This window comes from Zootoca vivipara, chromosome 9 (assembly GCF_963506605.1).
Source record: "Zootoca vivipara chromosome 9, rZooViv1.1, whole genome shotgun sequence".
Lineage (NCBI taxonomy): Eukaryota > Metazoa > Chordata > Lepidosauria > Squamata > Lacertidae > Zootoca > Zootoca vivipara.
In genome coordinates, this window is record NC_083284.1 from 44,812,638 (window position 1) to 44,831,461 (window position 18,824).

The 18,824-nt window shown below is 42.7% G+C and overlaps 1 protein-coding gene across 1 annotated transcript in view; it reads left to right on the forward strand.

Annotated features, from left to right (window-relative positions):
* ANXA10 (annexin A10) overlaps positions 1-18,382 on the forward strand; it is a 29,271-nt gene extending 10,889 nt beyond the window's left edge. Inside the window, exons 4-12 of the mRNA XM_035114017.2 lie at positions 1,755-1,868; positions 4,275-4,365; positions 6,309-6,388; positions 7,587-7,640; positions 7,724-7,817; positions 8,939-9,034; positions 9,850-9,908; positions 16,039-16,161; positions 17,960-18,382. Coding sequence (XP_034969908.2) covers positions 1,755-1,868; positions 4,275-4,365; positions 6,309-6,388; positions 7,587-7,640; positions 7,724-7,817; positions 8,939-9,034; positions 9,850-9,908; positions 16,039-16,161; positions 17,960-18,028 — 780 coding nt within the window. The 3' untranslated portion in view covers positions 18,029-18,382. The remainder of the gene's footprint in view (positions 1-1,754; positions 1,869-4,274; positions 4,366-6,308; positions 6,389-7,586; positions 7,641-7,723; positions 7,818-8,938; positions 9,035-9,849; positions 9,909-16,038; positions 16,162-17,959) is intronic.
* Positions 18,383-18,824: the final 442 nt, after the last annotated feature.

The following is an 18,824-nucleotide window of genomic DNA, read 5'->3' on the forward strand; positions in this document are numbered from 1 at the left end:
AACAGATGGTCATCGTGCCAGCTGTGGTAGCACCAAGCAGGGTGTGGGGAACAAACCTTCCAACAGGTGATAGGCACTGATGTAGTTGACCATGCCAATTATTTGTAAAGTACACAGGTGGTGCTGTGGTCTAAACCACAGAGCCTAGGGCTTGCCGACCAGAAGGTCGGTGGTTCGAATCCCCGCGACGGGGTGAGCTCCCGTTGCTCAGTCCCTGCTCCTGCCAACCTAGCAGTTTGAAAGCATGTCAAAGTGCAAGTAGATAAATAGGTACTGCTCCGGCGGGAAGGTAAACGGCGTTTCCGTGCGCTGCTCTGGTTCGCCAGAAGCAGCTTAGTCATGCTGGCCACATGACCCGGAAGCTGTACACCGGCCCCCTTGGCCAGTAAAGCAAGATGAGCGTTGCAACCCCAGAGTCGTCCGCGACTGGACCTAATGGTCAGGGGTCCCTTTACCTTTACCTTTTACCCACAGCTACACATGAAGTAATTTTAATGGGGGCTTGGGCATTCTGGAAATAGTGCGCCCGCGCGCACACACACACACACACACTCCATACCATCCAAGCACCCTGATTTTCCAGGGACAGCCCTGTACTTACAGAAGCCACCGAGTTTCTGATTTGATCCTGGTACATTCTATTTTTTATTTTTCCTCCACATCTCAGAGAACAATTAAAAGTGGTGCATGTGGATGCAAAAATGGAGTCCTGTTTATACTGAAAATAAAATCACTGCACTAGATGAAGGAAACAGTGAAGCCCTTCCTATAATTTTGAAGGAAAAGGTCACCAATCCACTTTAAATTCTTTACTTGCAATGCTTCAGCAGCCAACCATTTCTTGGGCAACATTTATTTACAAACAGTTGATTTGCAAATGGAGCCTGACACCATCTACTACTCAGAATGGTATTGTATTCGGTGGAGCTTACCCCTAGGTAACAGGGTCTAGACTGGACAGCTTTCACTGCAATCCAAAGCATTTTTACGTGGAACTAAGTTCAATAGGATTCAGAGCCGTCTTTCCCATTGGTGTTAGTGGTTCATTGTGCCAGGGCGCCAGCCTCTCAGGGGCGCCCCAGCGAGTGGGGGAGCTGCGCGGCTTTACCAGCACCTCCCCTTTCCCTGCACGCCCACCAGCTGCGCCCCGCCAACTATATGGCTGGCGAGCGTGCAGCTTCCTTCCCAAGCCTCCGCAGGAGGAGAGCAATCCCCACAGAGGGATCTCAAGCCTCTGCATCTGCTAAAGACAGCCCTGATCCCAGTCGTTGTCCTCCTCCTGCTTCCTGGCAAAAGGCGGCGCGTAGCCTTTCCAGGCTGCCTTCTCGGGTGCCCCGATGCCGAAGAGCATGTTCGCCAGCACGTTTTCCTGCTTGATCACTGCGGCCACGCCAGGGATCGGGGCGGTGGGGGAGGCAGAGGACATTTTCTACCGCCCCCTCCCTTGTTATGGAGTTGCCGGGGGGCACCGGAGGGATCTTTACACCATGGCGCCGGATATGCTTATGACGGCCCTGACAGGATTTACTCTCTGGTATGTTCCTGATCATTCTCACAGTTTCCATTGCTGTTGAGGGGAAGTGTTTTTCTACTTGGTATGTCCAGTGTGACAAAGCTCCAGAACGCCTCCTCACTATTACTAAGATCATACAGTTCACATTGCTATTCCATCACTCATATACAGTAAAGCAATGAATTTGCACTGAGAAACGCTGGATGTGCGGGATAACTAGAGCTCGCTTTCTTTTCCCAAGGATTTACTACTGGACCTGAAAGAAACTCTCTCGGGTCATTTCAAGGAAGTTATGGTTGGCCTGATGTATCCGCCTGCGTCATATGATGCCCATGAACTCTGGCATGCTATGAAGGTACTTGTTGAACCCTTGTAGACATTTATATATAGTTTATTTATTGAGATTTGGCTACAGACCACAAGGTCAGGATTTTATTCTTGAATCTGGAGTGAATATATCAATATTAAGTCCAGGCTACCTAGCAGGAGGAGACTCTTGAGAGTCCCATGGACTGCAAGAAGATCAAACCTATCCATTCTTAAGGAAATCAGCCTTGAGTACTCCCTGGAAGGACAGATCGTGAAGCTGAGGCTCCAATACTTTGGCCACCTCATGAGAAGAGAAGAATCCTTGGAAAAGACCCTGATGTTGGGAAAGATTGAGGGCACTAGGAGAAGGGGACGACAGAGGACAAGATGGTTGGACAGTGTTCTCGAAGCTACGAACATGAGTTTGACCAAACTGCGGGAGGCAGTGCAAGACAGGAGTGCCTGGCGTGCTATGGTCCATGGGGTCACGAAGAGTCGGACACGACTAAACGACTAAACAACAACAACAACCTAGCAGCAGGGGTGGACCTGGGTCTTTCAAATTTTAGCAGCGCCCTGTGCAAGGTTGAAATTCAGTGGCCTCTATCTCTTGCCTTCTGTTCTGCTGCATTCACTATGTCACACTTGTGACACCCTGAGACGCCCCCTAGGCTCGGCACTCGGTGCAGCAGAACCGGTTGCTCTGCCTCTGATCGCAAACCACCTCCCCCTTGGACAGACCGAGCTGATCACTAAGATCTTCCAAGGAGACCCTGCTTGTCATTCCACAACACGCATATTGTCTCTTAATGGTAATGTGGAAGATCTTCTTGATGAAAGCCCCCAATCTCTAGAATGCCCTCCCTAGCGTAATATGTGAGACAGAGAGAGTAATTACTAGGGCTGGGCAATATATCGTTATATCATCCAAAGCCACTTTGAAGTTCACATCGTGATAATTGTTTCATAATATTTGAGGTGGCAATGTATCGTGAATCACAATGTGTGTACGGGCTAGGTAATATTTGGTTTTCAACATCGCAATAACTCAACAGCTAAACATTGCAATGTTATCAGCAGCTAAACCTTACAATATCACCAGCTAAACACTGCAGTCTACCACAATGTCTGAAATAAAGATGGAACAATTACAGTACAGAGGTGAACAGGACAATATCCTGGCAACTGCTACAACTTAGGGGTCTATCCTGGCAACTGATACTACTTAGGGGTCTTTTTACCTAGCTCTTAGATACTTTTTTTGAATAATATTTTTCATACTTTTTATGTAAATTGCTTAGAGATTATTAATATATCAAGTGGTATAGACATTTTATAAGTAAATAAAATGGGAGAAAATATGTACATGGTAATTGGTGATTCCACAGATCTTAGGTATATATTTAATCATTTAATTTGACTAAAAAGCATGGAACAAACTTGTGTATCACTATATATAAACAAGGACCATGAACCAGAACAAAAGCAGCTGATTGTTCATCACAAATTAATTTTTATGGCCAACATGTGGAACTAATAGCTACTATTGTCCGGCTATTATCTCAAATTATGTACACAAACATACCCATTGCAACTGTCAATGGTGAAGCTATCTCTACATGTTCTGATAATGGTTTGCCTAAGCATGAAATAGCCACATTGCCTGGTCCCCTGCATATGTATTCAAAATTTCAGTGAGATGACTCATTCTCAGATAAGTGCACCTGGGGTTCCAGTGTTAACATAGCAGCGTGCTACCAAGCTTCATGTATGCAACTGAGACTCTACACAGTAACAAAGCAGAGCGCACTATCACTGCTTCACAAGTCTGATCTTCTTCCATACTTGGTGCAGTGAGACTTCTTCAACTTGAATTTAATCCTTCCGAACTGGCGAAGCAGGGAGAAAGCACTCTACTTCACCAACCCAATCTAGATTGCTTTCTTCCTAAACGGTCACCTCAATGCAATTATGGAGGAAGCAGAACAGGACAGGTTAAGGAGATGACAAGTCAGTGAGATGAAAAAGGGTGTCCAAGGGAGAGTGCCATGGACCAGATTCAGAGACCTGGAAGTCTGGATTGGACCCATGGTCTGCAGGTTCCAGATACCTTCCTCCCCCCCCCCCCGGTTTCATAAGGTTACCATTAATACTGGCACACTTCATTTGGAGCTAAAATATCGCTAATATTGGTGCAGCTTATCTCATTTTCCACCTTGTTTTATCGAAAGAATGGCAATGCTTAAATTCAAAATGTCATAGGCTTAGGCAGTCCAATGCTCAGTGACCAATGCACTGCTAAAAAGCAATGAGATTTTTCAAATCACTGCTTCTCAGGAAAACAAGAACGTGAGGGAAAACACGGCATGCTGTATTTATTCTAAATAAATGTATTTGTAACCACGGTTTATACTAGCAATGTTTTTTTTCTTTTCTTTCTGCTTTGACATAGGGGGCTGGCACAGAGGAGAATTGCCTCATTGACATATTAGCCTCGAGATCAAATGGAGAGATCTTCCAGATGAAGGAGGCCTACCTAATGCGTAATAATCCCCATTGTTTCCTGCAAAAATGTACAGTTGCAGCTGCAATCTAGAAGAGGCTAAATGCCTAATTATTTTACAAGCCTACATGCTTTGTGCTACTTTGACATTTGTTTCCCCATAGAATCCCAGGAATTGTACTTTGATGAGGTGCTGACAAGATTCCATACATACATACACCAGAAAAACTATAGTCATTATTATTCTTGGAGGCTGTTAAACTACCATACTTTGAGGCTGCAATCCTATATATACTTACTTGGGAGTAAGTGCCTCAGTGAATACAGTTGGTCTTACATCCGAGCAAACACCATAGGATTAAGCAGTCATCCTGTAGCACATGTAAGCTTTCAATATGCCTATCCAAACCAACTAGTTCTTCCTTGGTTTTAAAAAAAATAGGTGTTTGGAGAGGGGGTGTCTTACGTAGGCAACAAAGTGCAATAGCAATACCTTTCTTACTTCATCCCTTAATTAAGTTGTGTTTTAGAAAGAAAATGCACAGCTCTACTTTATTTCTCTGAAAATTTATATGCAGTAAAATGAGGGTTCTGATAACCATTGGGCATGATTGTTTAATACTAAGCATAGTAAAGGGACCCCTGACCATTAGGTCCAGTCGTGACCGACTCTGGAGTTGCGGCACTCATCTTAGTTTATTGGCCGAGGGAGCCGGCGTACAGCTTCCAGGTCATGCGGCCTGGCGAACCAGAGCAGCGCACAGAAACGCCATTTACCTTCCTGCTGTAACAGTACCTATTTATCTACTTGCACTTTGACGTGCTTTCGAACTGCTAGGTTTGCAGGAGCTGGGACCAAGCAACGGGAGCTCACCCCGTCACAGGGATTCGAACCGCCGACCTTCTGGTCAGCAAGCCCTAGGCTCGGTGGTTTAACCCACAGCGCCACCCGCATCCCCAGCATAGCTAAAACAACATGATTATTCTGTGGCCACAAGGAGCTTTTGGTTATCCTACTAATTTCCTTCACTGAAGATGTGGGAAAGGACCAGACCATGAATCATTTGTTAAGTAAAAAGGTGCATTATTAGGTCATTAGAGCAGGATCTTAATACTATTCCACACTGGAACAGAAAACAATTTTTAAAATTGCATAAAATTTGGTTATAATTAATTCAGATACATTAAATGATTTTTATTTATTTATTTGTATTTTTGAGTTCCTATGTTTACTTTGTAGAATGCCTCCTAATCAGGATATAGCACGTAGAGAAGTAGAGAACCATTATTTCCCATTAATAAACTGAAGATATTATGCTTCACAGCATCATTTTAGGGACTCTTTTTGCAGTTGCTGTTTGAGAACGTACTTTGCTTGCTATGCTAAGTCTCTTCTGCAGCATAGTTATCAGGATAATTATTATTCACCTGCTTGGTGTGGAATATTCACACCCTTCCAGTCCATCTCCTGTTCCCAATATCCTTATATTAGAGACAAATTAATTTCCTCCAAGTTGTGCGGCTCAGTGGGTTTCCACATTGACTTGCTTGCCAAGAAACCTTCTACCCCTCCAACAGAACGTTTGTGTCCCAATGTTCCATGAAATGGTCCATAGTGCACAGCCAGCTCACAAGAGCCTGGTCATCATTTCACACAAATTAATTGTGCATGCACACAAAAGCACGCACACACACACACACCCTGCAGATGCACATTGCAAGGGTAATTGTGCAAATTGTTTCTCAACGAAGCTCAGCTGCCATTACTGCTCTTATCGCAGCAGGATTGCTTTTATTCTTGGATTCTTTGTCCTAGTGAAATTATTTACCTTTTCAGTGTTAAGCACCTTGTGTCAGGGCTACGGTCTAGCCAGTAGAGAATTCTTTAGCCTTTTGAAAGGCATTGATTAGACATCTTTTGACATGTGAAATATCAGCTTTTACTCATACGTAGTTGAAATGCATTTATTGTGTTCTTCCTAGAATATGATAGTGACCTTCTTCAAGATATTGATTCTGAGACCTCTGGACACTTTAGGGATACACTTATGAACCTTGCTCAGGTACTGTTTGCACAATTATTTGAAGAATCATATGGTTAAAAAGGCAAAAAATATTTGCATTGTCCTGTGATGATTGGAATTTTTTAAATGAACTTTTGTAGAACGAACAAGGAGAATTCTTTCTGAAGTTTCATCTACACCTTATTTTTTATTTATTTAGAAGATTTCTATCCTGCCTGGCAGTTCAAATGATCCTCAAGGTGGCTTACACTGTCTCTGTAATACACACTTCTTTGGTCACGTGAAATCTCTTGTTTCTAATTGCTGAAGCAGAACTCACCTCATTTCAAATGGTATATTCACAAGGTATCTGTGGTCCAGTTCACGCTGATGCCATCCCACTCTCTCTGTAATTTCCTGAGTCACAGTAAGCCAAAGTTTGCCACTGCATCTGAATCAGCAAAATATGGTTTGCACTTGACCTCCAGACACAAAATGGAAGTGATGCTTTCAATATATATTCCAGTTCTGGCTTGAAGGGCAAGCTCACCAGCCAGATCTTGTGCATTTGGATGAGAAACTATGGCTTGTACTAAGTAGGGGGTAGGAATCGGAGTGCATGAGGGGTGCGGGGGGGTGTGCAAGCTTCATGTAATGCTAAAACATGGTTTGCATGTCATAGGTGGGCTGTTGTCTGTAAAATGAAAATGAAAGGTAGGGTGGACAGTGTTTAAAATACAGTGGTACCTCGACTTACGAACGACTCGACAACCGAATTTTTTGACTTACGAATGGGGCAAATGGCTGCACGCTTACGAATTACTCGACATCCGAATGGAAACTGCGGCGGTTTTAGATAGGGTTTTTTCGACTTACAAATTTTTAGATGGGGTTGCTTCGACTTACAATTTTCTCCATTTCCAATGCATCCCTATGGGAAATTGCGTTTCCAATGGCGCTTTTCGACTTATGAATTTTTCGACCTATGAAGGTGCCTTTGGAACGGATTAAATTCGTAAGTCGAGGCACCACTGTAAGAGAGTTTAGGAGATGGTAAGAGTGTATATATGAGGGAATGTATCCATGGTTCAATCTTGGAAGGGGTGTAGCAATACTAAGGAGCATGTGCACTGCTCTCATCTGAGTAGCTACAACTAGCTCCATGTCAAATTAAAGCGATAAATGGGCTTCCAGGGCAAGGATTGTAGCACACTACTGTAGTCACCACAAATTCCCACTTCAAGTTATTTCTTTCCAGGGAACCAGACAAGAAGGGTACGCAGATCCTGTTATGGCTGCTCAGGATGCTATGGTATCCAACAATTTTCGAAATTAGTTTGAAAACTTGTTTGATGTAATCGCCTCCTGCTTACTGTAGCTCTTCTAATGGTCTAGGTCATATGGGAAGCATGCCAGCAAAAAACTGGAGAACACAAGAACATGCTGCAGATGATTCTGTGCAACAAGAGCTACCAGCAGTTGTGGATGGGTAATTCGTTTTCATCACGGCTTCACTATGTCAATATGCAACAGAAAGAGTCATACAGCACTTGGCATGCCCAAACGCTAATATTCCCAGAAATCAGCTAACTCAGTTTAATTCAAACTGATTGCACTTGAAGGCCAGTTAACACATATAAATGTGTATTTCATTGAGGACCAGGCTATTGAAGACTGCCACCCATGATGGCTATGTTCTAGCTCCATTGTTTGAATGGGCTTTGCCTCTGAATGCCAGTCACACACAAGTCCTGTTTGCAGGCTTTGAAAGGAATCTAGTTGGCCATTGTGAGAACAAGCTGGTGGTCTAGATCAGGCATCCCCAAACTGCGGCCCTCCAGATGTTTTGTCCTACAACTCCCATGATCCCTAGCTAACAAGACCAGTGATCAGGGATGATGGGGACTGTAGTCCAAAACATCTGGAGGGCTGAAGTTTGGGGATGCCTGCTCTAGATGGGCCTTGGGCCTGATCCAGCAAAGCTTTTCTTATTTTCTTATGAAGCAGCTTCTTCCCCCACCCCCACCCCATGCTCAAACACATCTTATGATATGTGGGCTGACCTAGCTGTGCCACAATGCAAAATGGGTCCATTGCACAAGTTGCACACAATTTTTGCTGTGTCGAACTGATATTCATGTACAGAAGGAACATATTTGAAACAACACTATTGTATAAAATAGCCAGAGAGTAGACTAGAATCTATCATACTGATGTTCTCACCTTGGCCAAATAAGTTATAAATGACAATAGCTACTATAGTTGTTACATATGGCATGTATGTGTAGCTGCTGGCATCTGTCTGTCTTGGGAGACAGTGGAGGAGTGTGCCTGCTGTGGCTATAGACACTGATACAGGAGAGACATGTTTTGTTGCAACGGGGGCAGATGAAGGCCATTATTATTCTCTTCTCTGTTTAAGCAGTAGTGATTGTCAAAGCACATTCCTTGGCAACAAGGCCAATATTTTTTCAAATTATTGAATACTGTATTAGATCTTTATTTTAAAATCTTCAAACTATCAATGAACTGGAGCACTAATATTCCAAATCATTTATTAAAATTAACTGAGGAAAAACTAACTGCTCACCAGCCATATATTTTCTTAAGTTTTCCAGGAGTTTCAGAATATCTCTGGACAAGATATAGTAGATGCCATTAATCAATGTTATGATGGATACTTTCAGGAACTACTGGTTGCAATAGGTAACAAAATATTTATAAATTTCACTACACTATGATATTACTTTTATGTTTTAATATCCTTTATATTATCCCTTTCTTAAAGTGACATGTTTTGAATATATGTAATACATTACCACATATACAAAAAAAAATTTAAAAAAATGAAATGCAAGCTGGGAAAAGCACTATGTTCATTTAAAATAACATTACAATAAGCTCTCCAACCTACCAGCTACTATTCGCCTGCAGAAAACTGCTGCTCACTCTGAATGAGCAGCTAATTGTACTTTTATTGCTGTTGCTATAGATTTCCTGCACCACATTCAGGAAGTCTAGATCTTCACTCAATGAAACTATTGACAATAGTTAAAGCTTTTTAGACTCCAGTTTAAATACTGCTTTTCTAAGGAATTGGTCTTGTTGACGTCTGAAGAGACCATTTCAAACTGTAAAATATTTATTGAAATAGATGGCACAAAGAAAATTAATTGCCTGCAGCCTTTGAAACTTCTAGTGAGTAATTATATTGATAGCCTCACTAGAAGATTGGAAAACAAAACATTTTAAGGCCTACACTGCTCATGATGATGGAGTGTCATAGCATTAACTATAAACTATGGAATTTTAAGTCTCTTAAGATATCAGTGTTGATTCTATTTGTTTGTTTCTTCCATTCCAACCCATTCACCACCAACTGTCAGAAAAACATATTCCACAAAAGGTGGGGGGGGGGAAATGGACAGGCTCATACCACCCAAGGCACAACTAATAATTATTAATGTCAAATTTGTTTTAATTTTTAAGTTTGTAACATTGTTGTCTGATTTCCCCCTCAGTTCTGTGTGTCAGAGACAAAGCTTCCTATTTTGCATATAGACTTTACAATGCGATTCACGTGAGTATTTGCGTAATTTGAGAAGCACAATTTTGCTATTGTTTTGTTTGTACGTGGCCCCCATTCTCCTCTAAAGGAGTTGTAATCCTCAGTTTTGAAGTGCTGCTTGCTAGCTTTAGGGCTTTCTCATAATCATGTTAATCGCAAATCCCAAAGAATCCACTTGATGTAGTGACAAATGCAAATGCAACACTTTTTCAAAAATGATGCGGGATACAAATCACTGCCAGGTTTACAACCCAATGCTAAATGTTTCTACTCAGAAATAAGTTTCGTGGGACATAGGTGGCATCCACACCGTACATTTATGAACATTTATGGCACTTCATCTGGGAGCGGGTGGCGCTGTGGTCCAAACCACTGAGCCTCCTGGGCTTGCTGATCGGAAGGTCGGTGGTTCAAATCCGCAAGACAGGGTGAGCTCCCACTGCTTCTGCCAACCTAGCAGTTCGAAAGCACACCAATGCAAGTAGATAAATAGGTACCACTGGGACGGAAAGGTTAACAGCGTTTCCATGTGCTCAAGCACTCATCACAGTGTTCTGTTGCACCAGAAGAGGTTTAGTCATGCTGGCCACATGACCCAGAAAGCTGTCTGTGGACAAACGGCGGCTCCCTTGGCATGAAAGTGAGATGAGTGCTGCAACCCTATAGTCACCTTTGACTGGACTTAACCATCCAGAGGTCTTTTACCTTTTTACCTTTTACATCTGGGAATATGGGACTGTACATTTAACCAACCCCCTCGTTGAAGTGCAGTTCTTTCCAGCATCGCATATGCTCAGGGTAAACATGTGAAGTGGGGAACCTTCTCTATTCATACATCATAGACGCCTGGAAGAACCTGCTGCAGATTATTTCCCTGAATAGGTGAGAAGGTAGAGGGAGCCAGGTGACAACAGGGGCAGTGCTAAAGGCAGACTTTTAGCCCTTCACATGAGTAATGAGGAAAGGAGCCTTAATGGCCATGCTATTTAAACAAGGCAACATTGGTAGAGATGTTAGAGCTGGTGTCAAAAAGTGACTGCACCAGAAATTTTCCATAGAGTAGAATGCGATTCTACTCTAAACTGCCCTCCCAGTGGACAAATGCCAGTGTGAGAAACTGGTGGACTCTCCACCAGAAATTTTTAAGCAAAGCTTAAATAGCTATAGGGGGTTGGACTAGATGACCCTTGGGGTTCCTTCCAACTCTACAATTCTGTGATTCTATATGCATCTTCAACTGAAAACAAATCTTTACCATCAGTTGAAACGGCACTGTTCAGTGTGGACTGACACTCCCTCTGGTGTACAAACCTGAAATTACAATCGAGGAGGTGTCATCGTGCAATAAATCGTCTGCTCTGTGGTTTGAAAAATAACCTGGACACTTTCAGATCTATTATTTTCTATATAAACTTCATTTGCATTCAGAACAGCTAAAGTTCCAGCATGTGGCAAGGGGATAAGCCCCTATACACATCAAAGAACCCTAAATACTGCATATTTCATTGGCCAGGTAGCACTTAACTCCGGACTAGGCTTGTTGCAGGAAAGTGAGCCCACCGCATGGGTGTAGACAGGGGGGGCAGGGGGGGCAGTTGCCCCCCCCCATAGAAGCAAAAAATTAATGTATTTTACAGACCATAACCAGCACTTTTCCCCTCCAAAAACTGAAGTGGAAAGGGCTTTGCTTTAGCAAGAGTAGCTAAGTCTCCGCTTGCTGGGGGGGGGAAACAGCTGTAACAAAAACACATCAAATAAATAAAGCAAAGTGGCTACCAGTAGTTAAGCAGTTAAGACAATGGAGCAGATATCTCCAGGCAAGTTTCGATAGCTGACCACTTCACCCTATTGTTCTTAAGTGGGAGTTGTTAATGAGCATTCAGGAATCACATTAATAGTTCTATTGACGATTTAATGAGGGTGCAGAGGATTCAATTTGACTAAGGTGGCTCTGCAAGGCTAAAAGGAAGTGAATAAGAAAGGGGGGGCTGTAGCTTTGACAGACACAGTGATGTTTATAAAAAGCACAGGTGTTCCAGTCTGCCCCTCCTCCTGCATCTGTATACTGTAAATCAGGGGTGGCCACCTCCCAAGAGACTCTGATCTACTCACAGAGTTTAAAACTGGGAGTGATCTACCCCCTTTTGGGGGGTTCAGGTCAAAGCTGTTGAGTTTTTTTAAGGAAGGGAAGCCCTGTTTTGGGGGGTTTAGGTCAAACTTGTTGAGCTTCTTTTAGGAGGGAGGGAGGCCCATTTTTGTTTAGGGCTTCAGGTCATAGTTCAACTTTTTTTAGGGAGGAGGAAAATTTTGGGTGAGCTTTTTTTAGGGGTGCCAGTGACCTACCAGTGATCTACCACAGACATCCAGTGATCTACTGGTAGATCACAATCTACCTGTTGGACGTGCCTGCTGTAAATCAAGCAGAGAGAAAGCTGCTTACAAGGCTCCTGTACAGGCGTACCGGTATCTTCCTCTTGCTGCAGAGTTCCAGCATCACAGCGTCACCCAGAGGCACCCACAAATATGAGTTATCCCTCTCTCTATTTCTTCCTTCCTTCCTTCCCTCCCTCTTCCATCCTTAATAAAATACGGGGGGGGGGCAGATAAGCCCCACATAGAAAGCCCATCAACATGGGGGGATGATTCTTTCAAATATGGTATTTACCAGTAATTGGGGGTGGGGGTGGGAGAGGCACCTAGGCCTCTAGGAGTTGGCTGCTATGTCTAGGAGTAGGACAATTCAAGAAAGCAGAATGATGCATATGCTATGGTAATATATCAATAGAATCATAGAATTGTAGTCGGAAGGGACCACAAGGGTCATCTAGTCCAACCCCCTGCAATGCAGGAATTTTTTCCTAAGGTGGGGCTTGAACCCACGACATGGTTGAAATATTATGCTGATATGCAGCAATGCCTCGGAGCTGTCGTGACTGCAGCCGTGCCTTGCCTCGCCCTCGCCCGCCCTGCCACCCCCTCTCGCCTGCCCGACCCTCCCGTCCTCTTGCTGCAGAGTTCCAGCATCACAGCGTCACCCAGAGACACCCACAAATATGAGTTATCCCTCTCTCTATTTCTTCCTTCCTTCCCTCCCTCTTCCATCCTTAATAAAATACGGGGGAGGGAGATAAGCCCCACATAGAAAGCCCATCAACATGGGGGGTGACTCTTTCAAATACGGTATTTACCAGTAATTGGGGGGGGGGAGGCACCTAGGCCTCTAGGAGTTGGCTGCTATGTCTAGGACAATTAAAGAAAGCAGAATGATGCATATGCTATGGCAATATATCAATAGAATCATAGAATTGTAGTCGGAAGGGACCACAAGGGTCATCTAGTCCAACCCCCTGCAATGCAGGAATTTTTTCCTAAGGTGGGGCTTGAACCCACGACATGGTTGAAATATTATGCTGATATGCAGCAACGCCTCGGAGCCGCCGTGGCTGCGGCCGTGCCTTGCCTCGCCCTCGCCTGCCCTGCCACCCCCTCTCGCCTGCCCAACCCTCCCATCCTCTCCAGCCAAGCAGGGTAGCCACCCCCTCTCGCCAGCCCCAGAAGCACAAGGTGGCCGCTGCCGCCGCCGCCACAATGTCATCGGGCCTGCTGGCCCTGTAGCCCCGCCCACATTCCCACTTCGTGGCCCCTCCCCTCCCGTGCCTTGGCCCCGCCCCTGAACGACCTTGGCTTGCCCCCCCCCCCTAGTTTTGATCCTGGCTACGCCCCTGGCCCACCGTTTCAAAAAGCTCTTACTTCCAAATAGTGTCCATTGTAATTTCTGAATAGACGTCACAAGGAACTCCCTACTTTCTTTTGAGAGTTGATCAGCAGGGTTGAGAAGAGTTGCTTCTTGAGATTTCAAGGAGCAGGGTGGGGCCTTTCCCACCAGCAGATCAACTCAATTCACCTGTTTTATTTTTAAACATCTATTCAATTTAATTTCCCGAGAAGAAGCATTGCTTCCTCAAGTAATTATTGAGGAATTTGCACAAGGACCTTTGGGGAGAAGGACTGACAGCAAAGTATAGTTTGTCCCTCTTTCTCCCAGAGGACAGCTAGATAGTAAAGTGACACACTTGAGGACAGCTGCTTGTACTTGATTTGTGTTCACATATAAAGCAAGGCTTGTCTGGGTGTTTTTAACACAAAAAGGAGTGTGTGGGTGAAGGAAGGTAAAACTTGTCCCTTCCCTCACTTGAACTCACTGTCATCTAATGTATGAGCAATCTTCTCCCTGACTCACTCACTGAAGAAGTGTGCATGCACACGAAAGCTCATACCAAAATAAAAACTTAGTTGGTCTTTAAGGTGCTACTGAAGGAATTTTTTTATTTTACTTCGATCCAGACCAACACGGCTACCTACCTGTAATCACTCACTTCCAGTATGAGATGGAAGAAAATTGCTTGAACAAAACAGAATATACTGTACAGGTGGGGAGAATGAACTGTTTCATCCCCTCACCCAGTATCATGGGAGGAGGACATTTACACCACTTTATATGTTAATAGTGAGGCCTCTATATTTTTTCAACAACAACAACAACATATATTTTTTTATACCCCACCCACTCTGGGTGGCTCCCAACCGGATATTAAAAACATGATACAGCAGTAAACATTAAAAACGTCCCCAAATTCCCTAAATAAATGTTCAAGGTGGATTACAATATGCCCCACACGTGTATCCTCACAAATATCCTTTGTAATAGGTTATAATAAGAGACAGTGACTTGCTCAGAAAAAAACTAGGTACGCTTCATGGCCAGATTCCTTGCAACTTCCTGAGATCTATGGGCCACAGATGCCGAAAGGCATTTTAAAATGCCGACAAGGCAGCAATTTGCATATATTTCCGAATTCAGAGTTGCTGTTCTCCTCTTCTCCAGTTTACTGTTCAAGTTAGATCTTCAAGTGAGCTGTTAAAATTAACATTTGCACACCCCCTGCAAAGAATAGGCAGGAAAAAGTACAACGGTGAGAAGTTACACAGCTGTATCCCAATTAAAGTAAATTGCAGAGTAAATCTGACTCATACACTCCCATGATTGAGAGACTTCTCAGATCTCTACTATAGCATCTTTTAAAGTGCTTCTTAGCCCATGCATTAGAATGTGGAGTAATGAGGAGGCAACTGGGGCCTATAAAGTATTTTTCAGGCATAGTCCTTGAAGGGCAAGAGAGGACCAGTGACACAGATTTTCAAGGGTTTTCTCAGTTGCATTCATATAGCATCCAATAGTCACATTAGCACAGATGTTCTGTGTTCATATGCTCAATGGTGCAGCAAACAAATGACATTTTGGACCATATTAAAAAGAACTTACAAATGCATATACACTACTAGGCAATTGCAATTTCAGAGGTATCTGACACAATATAACTGTGCATATGATTTTTCCTGTAAAAAAACTTAACAGTGTGCAAGATTTTTCTAAGCTCTTCATCATAAAAATCAAACCTACAAATAGTTATTTTATTCCCTTATCACTGCTTCCTCCTGGCAAAAAAAAAGCCCCTTCATAAATAATGGGCAAATTTATTTTGCCATATGGGAAAGACATACTGGCCAGCTAAGTGCAGTTCAGAATACTGTGTCCTCTAGATGTCACCATTGTTCCATAAACATCATGTTTTACTAGTCAAGTATCTGGGTACTCCTTATATGGGCTGATTTAAGTTGTTTGTTGTACTAACTAAACAAATAGGCAATTACTGAAGTATCAACAAAAATCATTCAGCAGTCACTCAGGGATTTTCTACTATTACAAACCCGCATTTTCTTGAATGTCTCATTGTCCCAAAGCAAAATAAATATATAAATGCAACTTAGCCTGTAATTCTATACGCACTTACTTGGAAATAAAATCGATTTAACTCAGTGGGATTTACTGAGTAGACATACACAAGATTGTGTTGTTAAGAGAGAGAGGTTCTTATTCTCCTTTTCTTTAACTCCTTAGCATGCAGAGTGCGGCACAGTCTGTACAATAAAAATTTATTACTCTCAGCGTTTCTCACAGCTGTATTCCATGACCATTCATCCTAATTTATTATCCAAAACAAACCTGCTTCAATGCCCCCTCCCCCCCTCTCTCTCCATATATGACATCTAAAACAGTCAAATGTCTCCTGTCCCCTTTCAGGAGTTAGGATTCCATAACAAAACAGTTATACGCATACTGGTTGCCAGAAGTGAAATAGACCTGCTGAACATAAGACAACGTTATAAAGAGAGATATGGAAAATCACTGTTCCATGATATCAAAGTAAGTATTTTTGGGTTGACTGTAATAATTTTTAGACATTAAAATAAAAGACAGCAATCGTTTTAGACATCCATGCATATCCTCAGCTATCAAGAACACAGAAAGCAATTGCCTCTGAATGGACCAACCAACTTCTTGTTTCCTAATGGATTAAATCCTGTTCCTCTTAACTATTTGCACCATGCTTACAGTTACTACTAGTAAGATGCACTACATCTCTGAAAGATGTCCAGTGGTACTACCCTTGTTCATATTGTATGTCTGTTTCATGCTTGCCCTGATCTTCTTGGAAGCCAAAACAGGCTGTCTGCTTAACTTAACACAGTTGGTGTCATTTCCATGAATAAAAAAACCCACCAAAAACATTGACAGCAATGCTGTTACGGTACTCCAAAGCGCAACCCAGTGTACTCCTTATTTGTGACATTAAACTATATTTCATCAAAATATAGTTTCTTCAAAATAGAGTTTAATATATTTTATTTTACTCAGTGCAACCAATTTTACACCAGGAGAAATCAAAGAACACACTGCTAGGCTCCCCAAGTGATATTAGAGATTCCACCTTTAGAATGCAACAACTAGCAACTCTTTAACCTTATCCAGTATGTTCAATTAGTTATCTTATTCAAGATCTCAAGTTAGTTGAGGAGCCTACAGAAGATTCCCTCAAAGTAGATCAGAGACTATGGCCCCAAACTTTGCAACCAGTCCCCCCCAAAACCCACTGAATTGCAAATATGAACCATACCGTATGCATAGCAAAGCTTTTTGGCACAGAAACTATGAGAGTAAAAATATGTAGTTAACTGATAATGATCCCTGGCAAAAATGATGAAGTTCCAATTACACACAGTGTTTATTCATGTACCCGTGCCACTTTTCAGACAGAGCAAATACAATGTACCAAGACGGGCTAAGAACCTGTCCTAGAATGTTGTTTGTGTGTGTGTGTGTGTGTGTGTGTGTGTGTGTGTGTGTGTGTGTGTGTGTGTGTGCCTTCAGATGGTGGTGTTTGTTGTATTAGGTGGTGAAGAATCCATAACCTGGTTTTCATTCTAAGGCCCAAATATAAGCCAACCACAAACAACAATGGTTGGTTTATCCTTCTGGATGGCCAAGCCAAAACAATGGAGGCAGGACGCAGGGATGAAATACCATAAGACTGGGGGCATGCCCACCCAAGGCACTTCCAGGTGACCTGTTTATTACAGTAAGTTTATTTGCAGAAATTAGTCATTGGCTATTTGATGAGCTCTTGGTCCGACTTGTTTGCTGGGAGGTTATGTCTAAGAAAGTGTTGTCCCCCAATTTCTGGAGTATTTTCCCATCAATTCCCATATCACAAAAGTCCAGTCTTTTGAGGAAGCAGATTTGTTGCATAAGACCTGCCAATGAACCACAATTGCACAGCATGAATTTGCTGGTACAGTACAATATTGAATCCAAACCAAAAATAACAAGTGTGGAAACAATCTCCCGTGTTGCTGTGGCACTTCCTCAACCTGCCTATGACACTGCTAGGCCAAACAGGAGTTTCACTGAGAAAGAACAGACACAGCAGCAACTGAAGATCACCTCTGTCTTTTGCTTCTCTGTCCTGCAAGTGTATGAAGACTATCCTCAAACTCCATTCCTCTTGGTTATATCTGCCCTACATATGCCAAGTTCAGAAACTCCTATCAGCAGCTCTGCCCTTTAAAAAGTGATTGAATTCTTGCAGAAAGCAACAAGGTTGCTATTGCTGATTTTTTTAAAAAAGTGTGTAGTATTTAATAAATATTTATTTATCTTGCAGCATTTTTCCTCCGGACATTATGAGAGTGCTTTACTTGCCATCTGTGCAGGTGATGCTGAAGATTATTAGAAGGAAGAAAACTATGTTAAAAATGAAAACGTTTAGGGATGGAAATGCTTTAAATGAGAGATTCAAGCTGTACTCCTTATTTCTCTGTGTACTACTGTAAAATACTTCCCAGTGTGATCTGTTCAATGCCTATTCTTTTCTAAACTTTTTAAAAACAAATGTAGATTTTCCCTTACCATGTTTTTTAAAAGAATGAATATTTCGCTATTAATATATTGCATTTTACAAACTTTCTTCAAAGTAGACTCTAATAAAATCCATATGATTCTTTTCCATGCAAATGTGTTTCATACTGTTAAGTACGTCCCAGTCTCCAAGCCATAAGAAAGAAATCTCGGGGATTGCAGCATATAACTTGGGTTTGGTTTCTTTGGAATGAAGGTTACTGGAGCCTCAAGCATTAATATGCCTCGGTCCAGTATACCTGAAGGAGAGTCTCCACCTCCATCATTCTGCCCGGACACTGAGGTCCAGCGCCGAGGGCCTTCTGGCGGTTCCCTCGTTGCGAGAAGCCAAGTTGCAGGGAACTAGGCAGAGGGCCTTCTCGGTGATGGCGCCTGCCCTGTGGAACGCCCTCCCAACAGATGTCAAAAAGGAAAACAACTACCAGACTTTTAGAAGACATCTGAAGGCAGCCCTGTTCAGGGAGGCTTTTAATGTTTAATAAATTATTGTGTTTTATTCTTCTATTGGAAGCCGCCCAGAGTGGCTGGGGAGACCCGGCCAGATGGGCGGGGTATAAATAATAAATTATTATTATTATTATTATTATTATTATTATTATTATTATTATTAT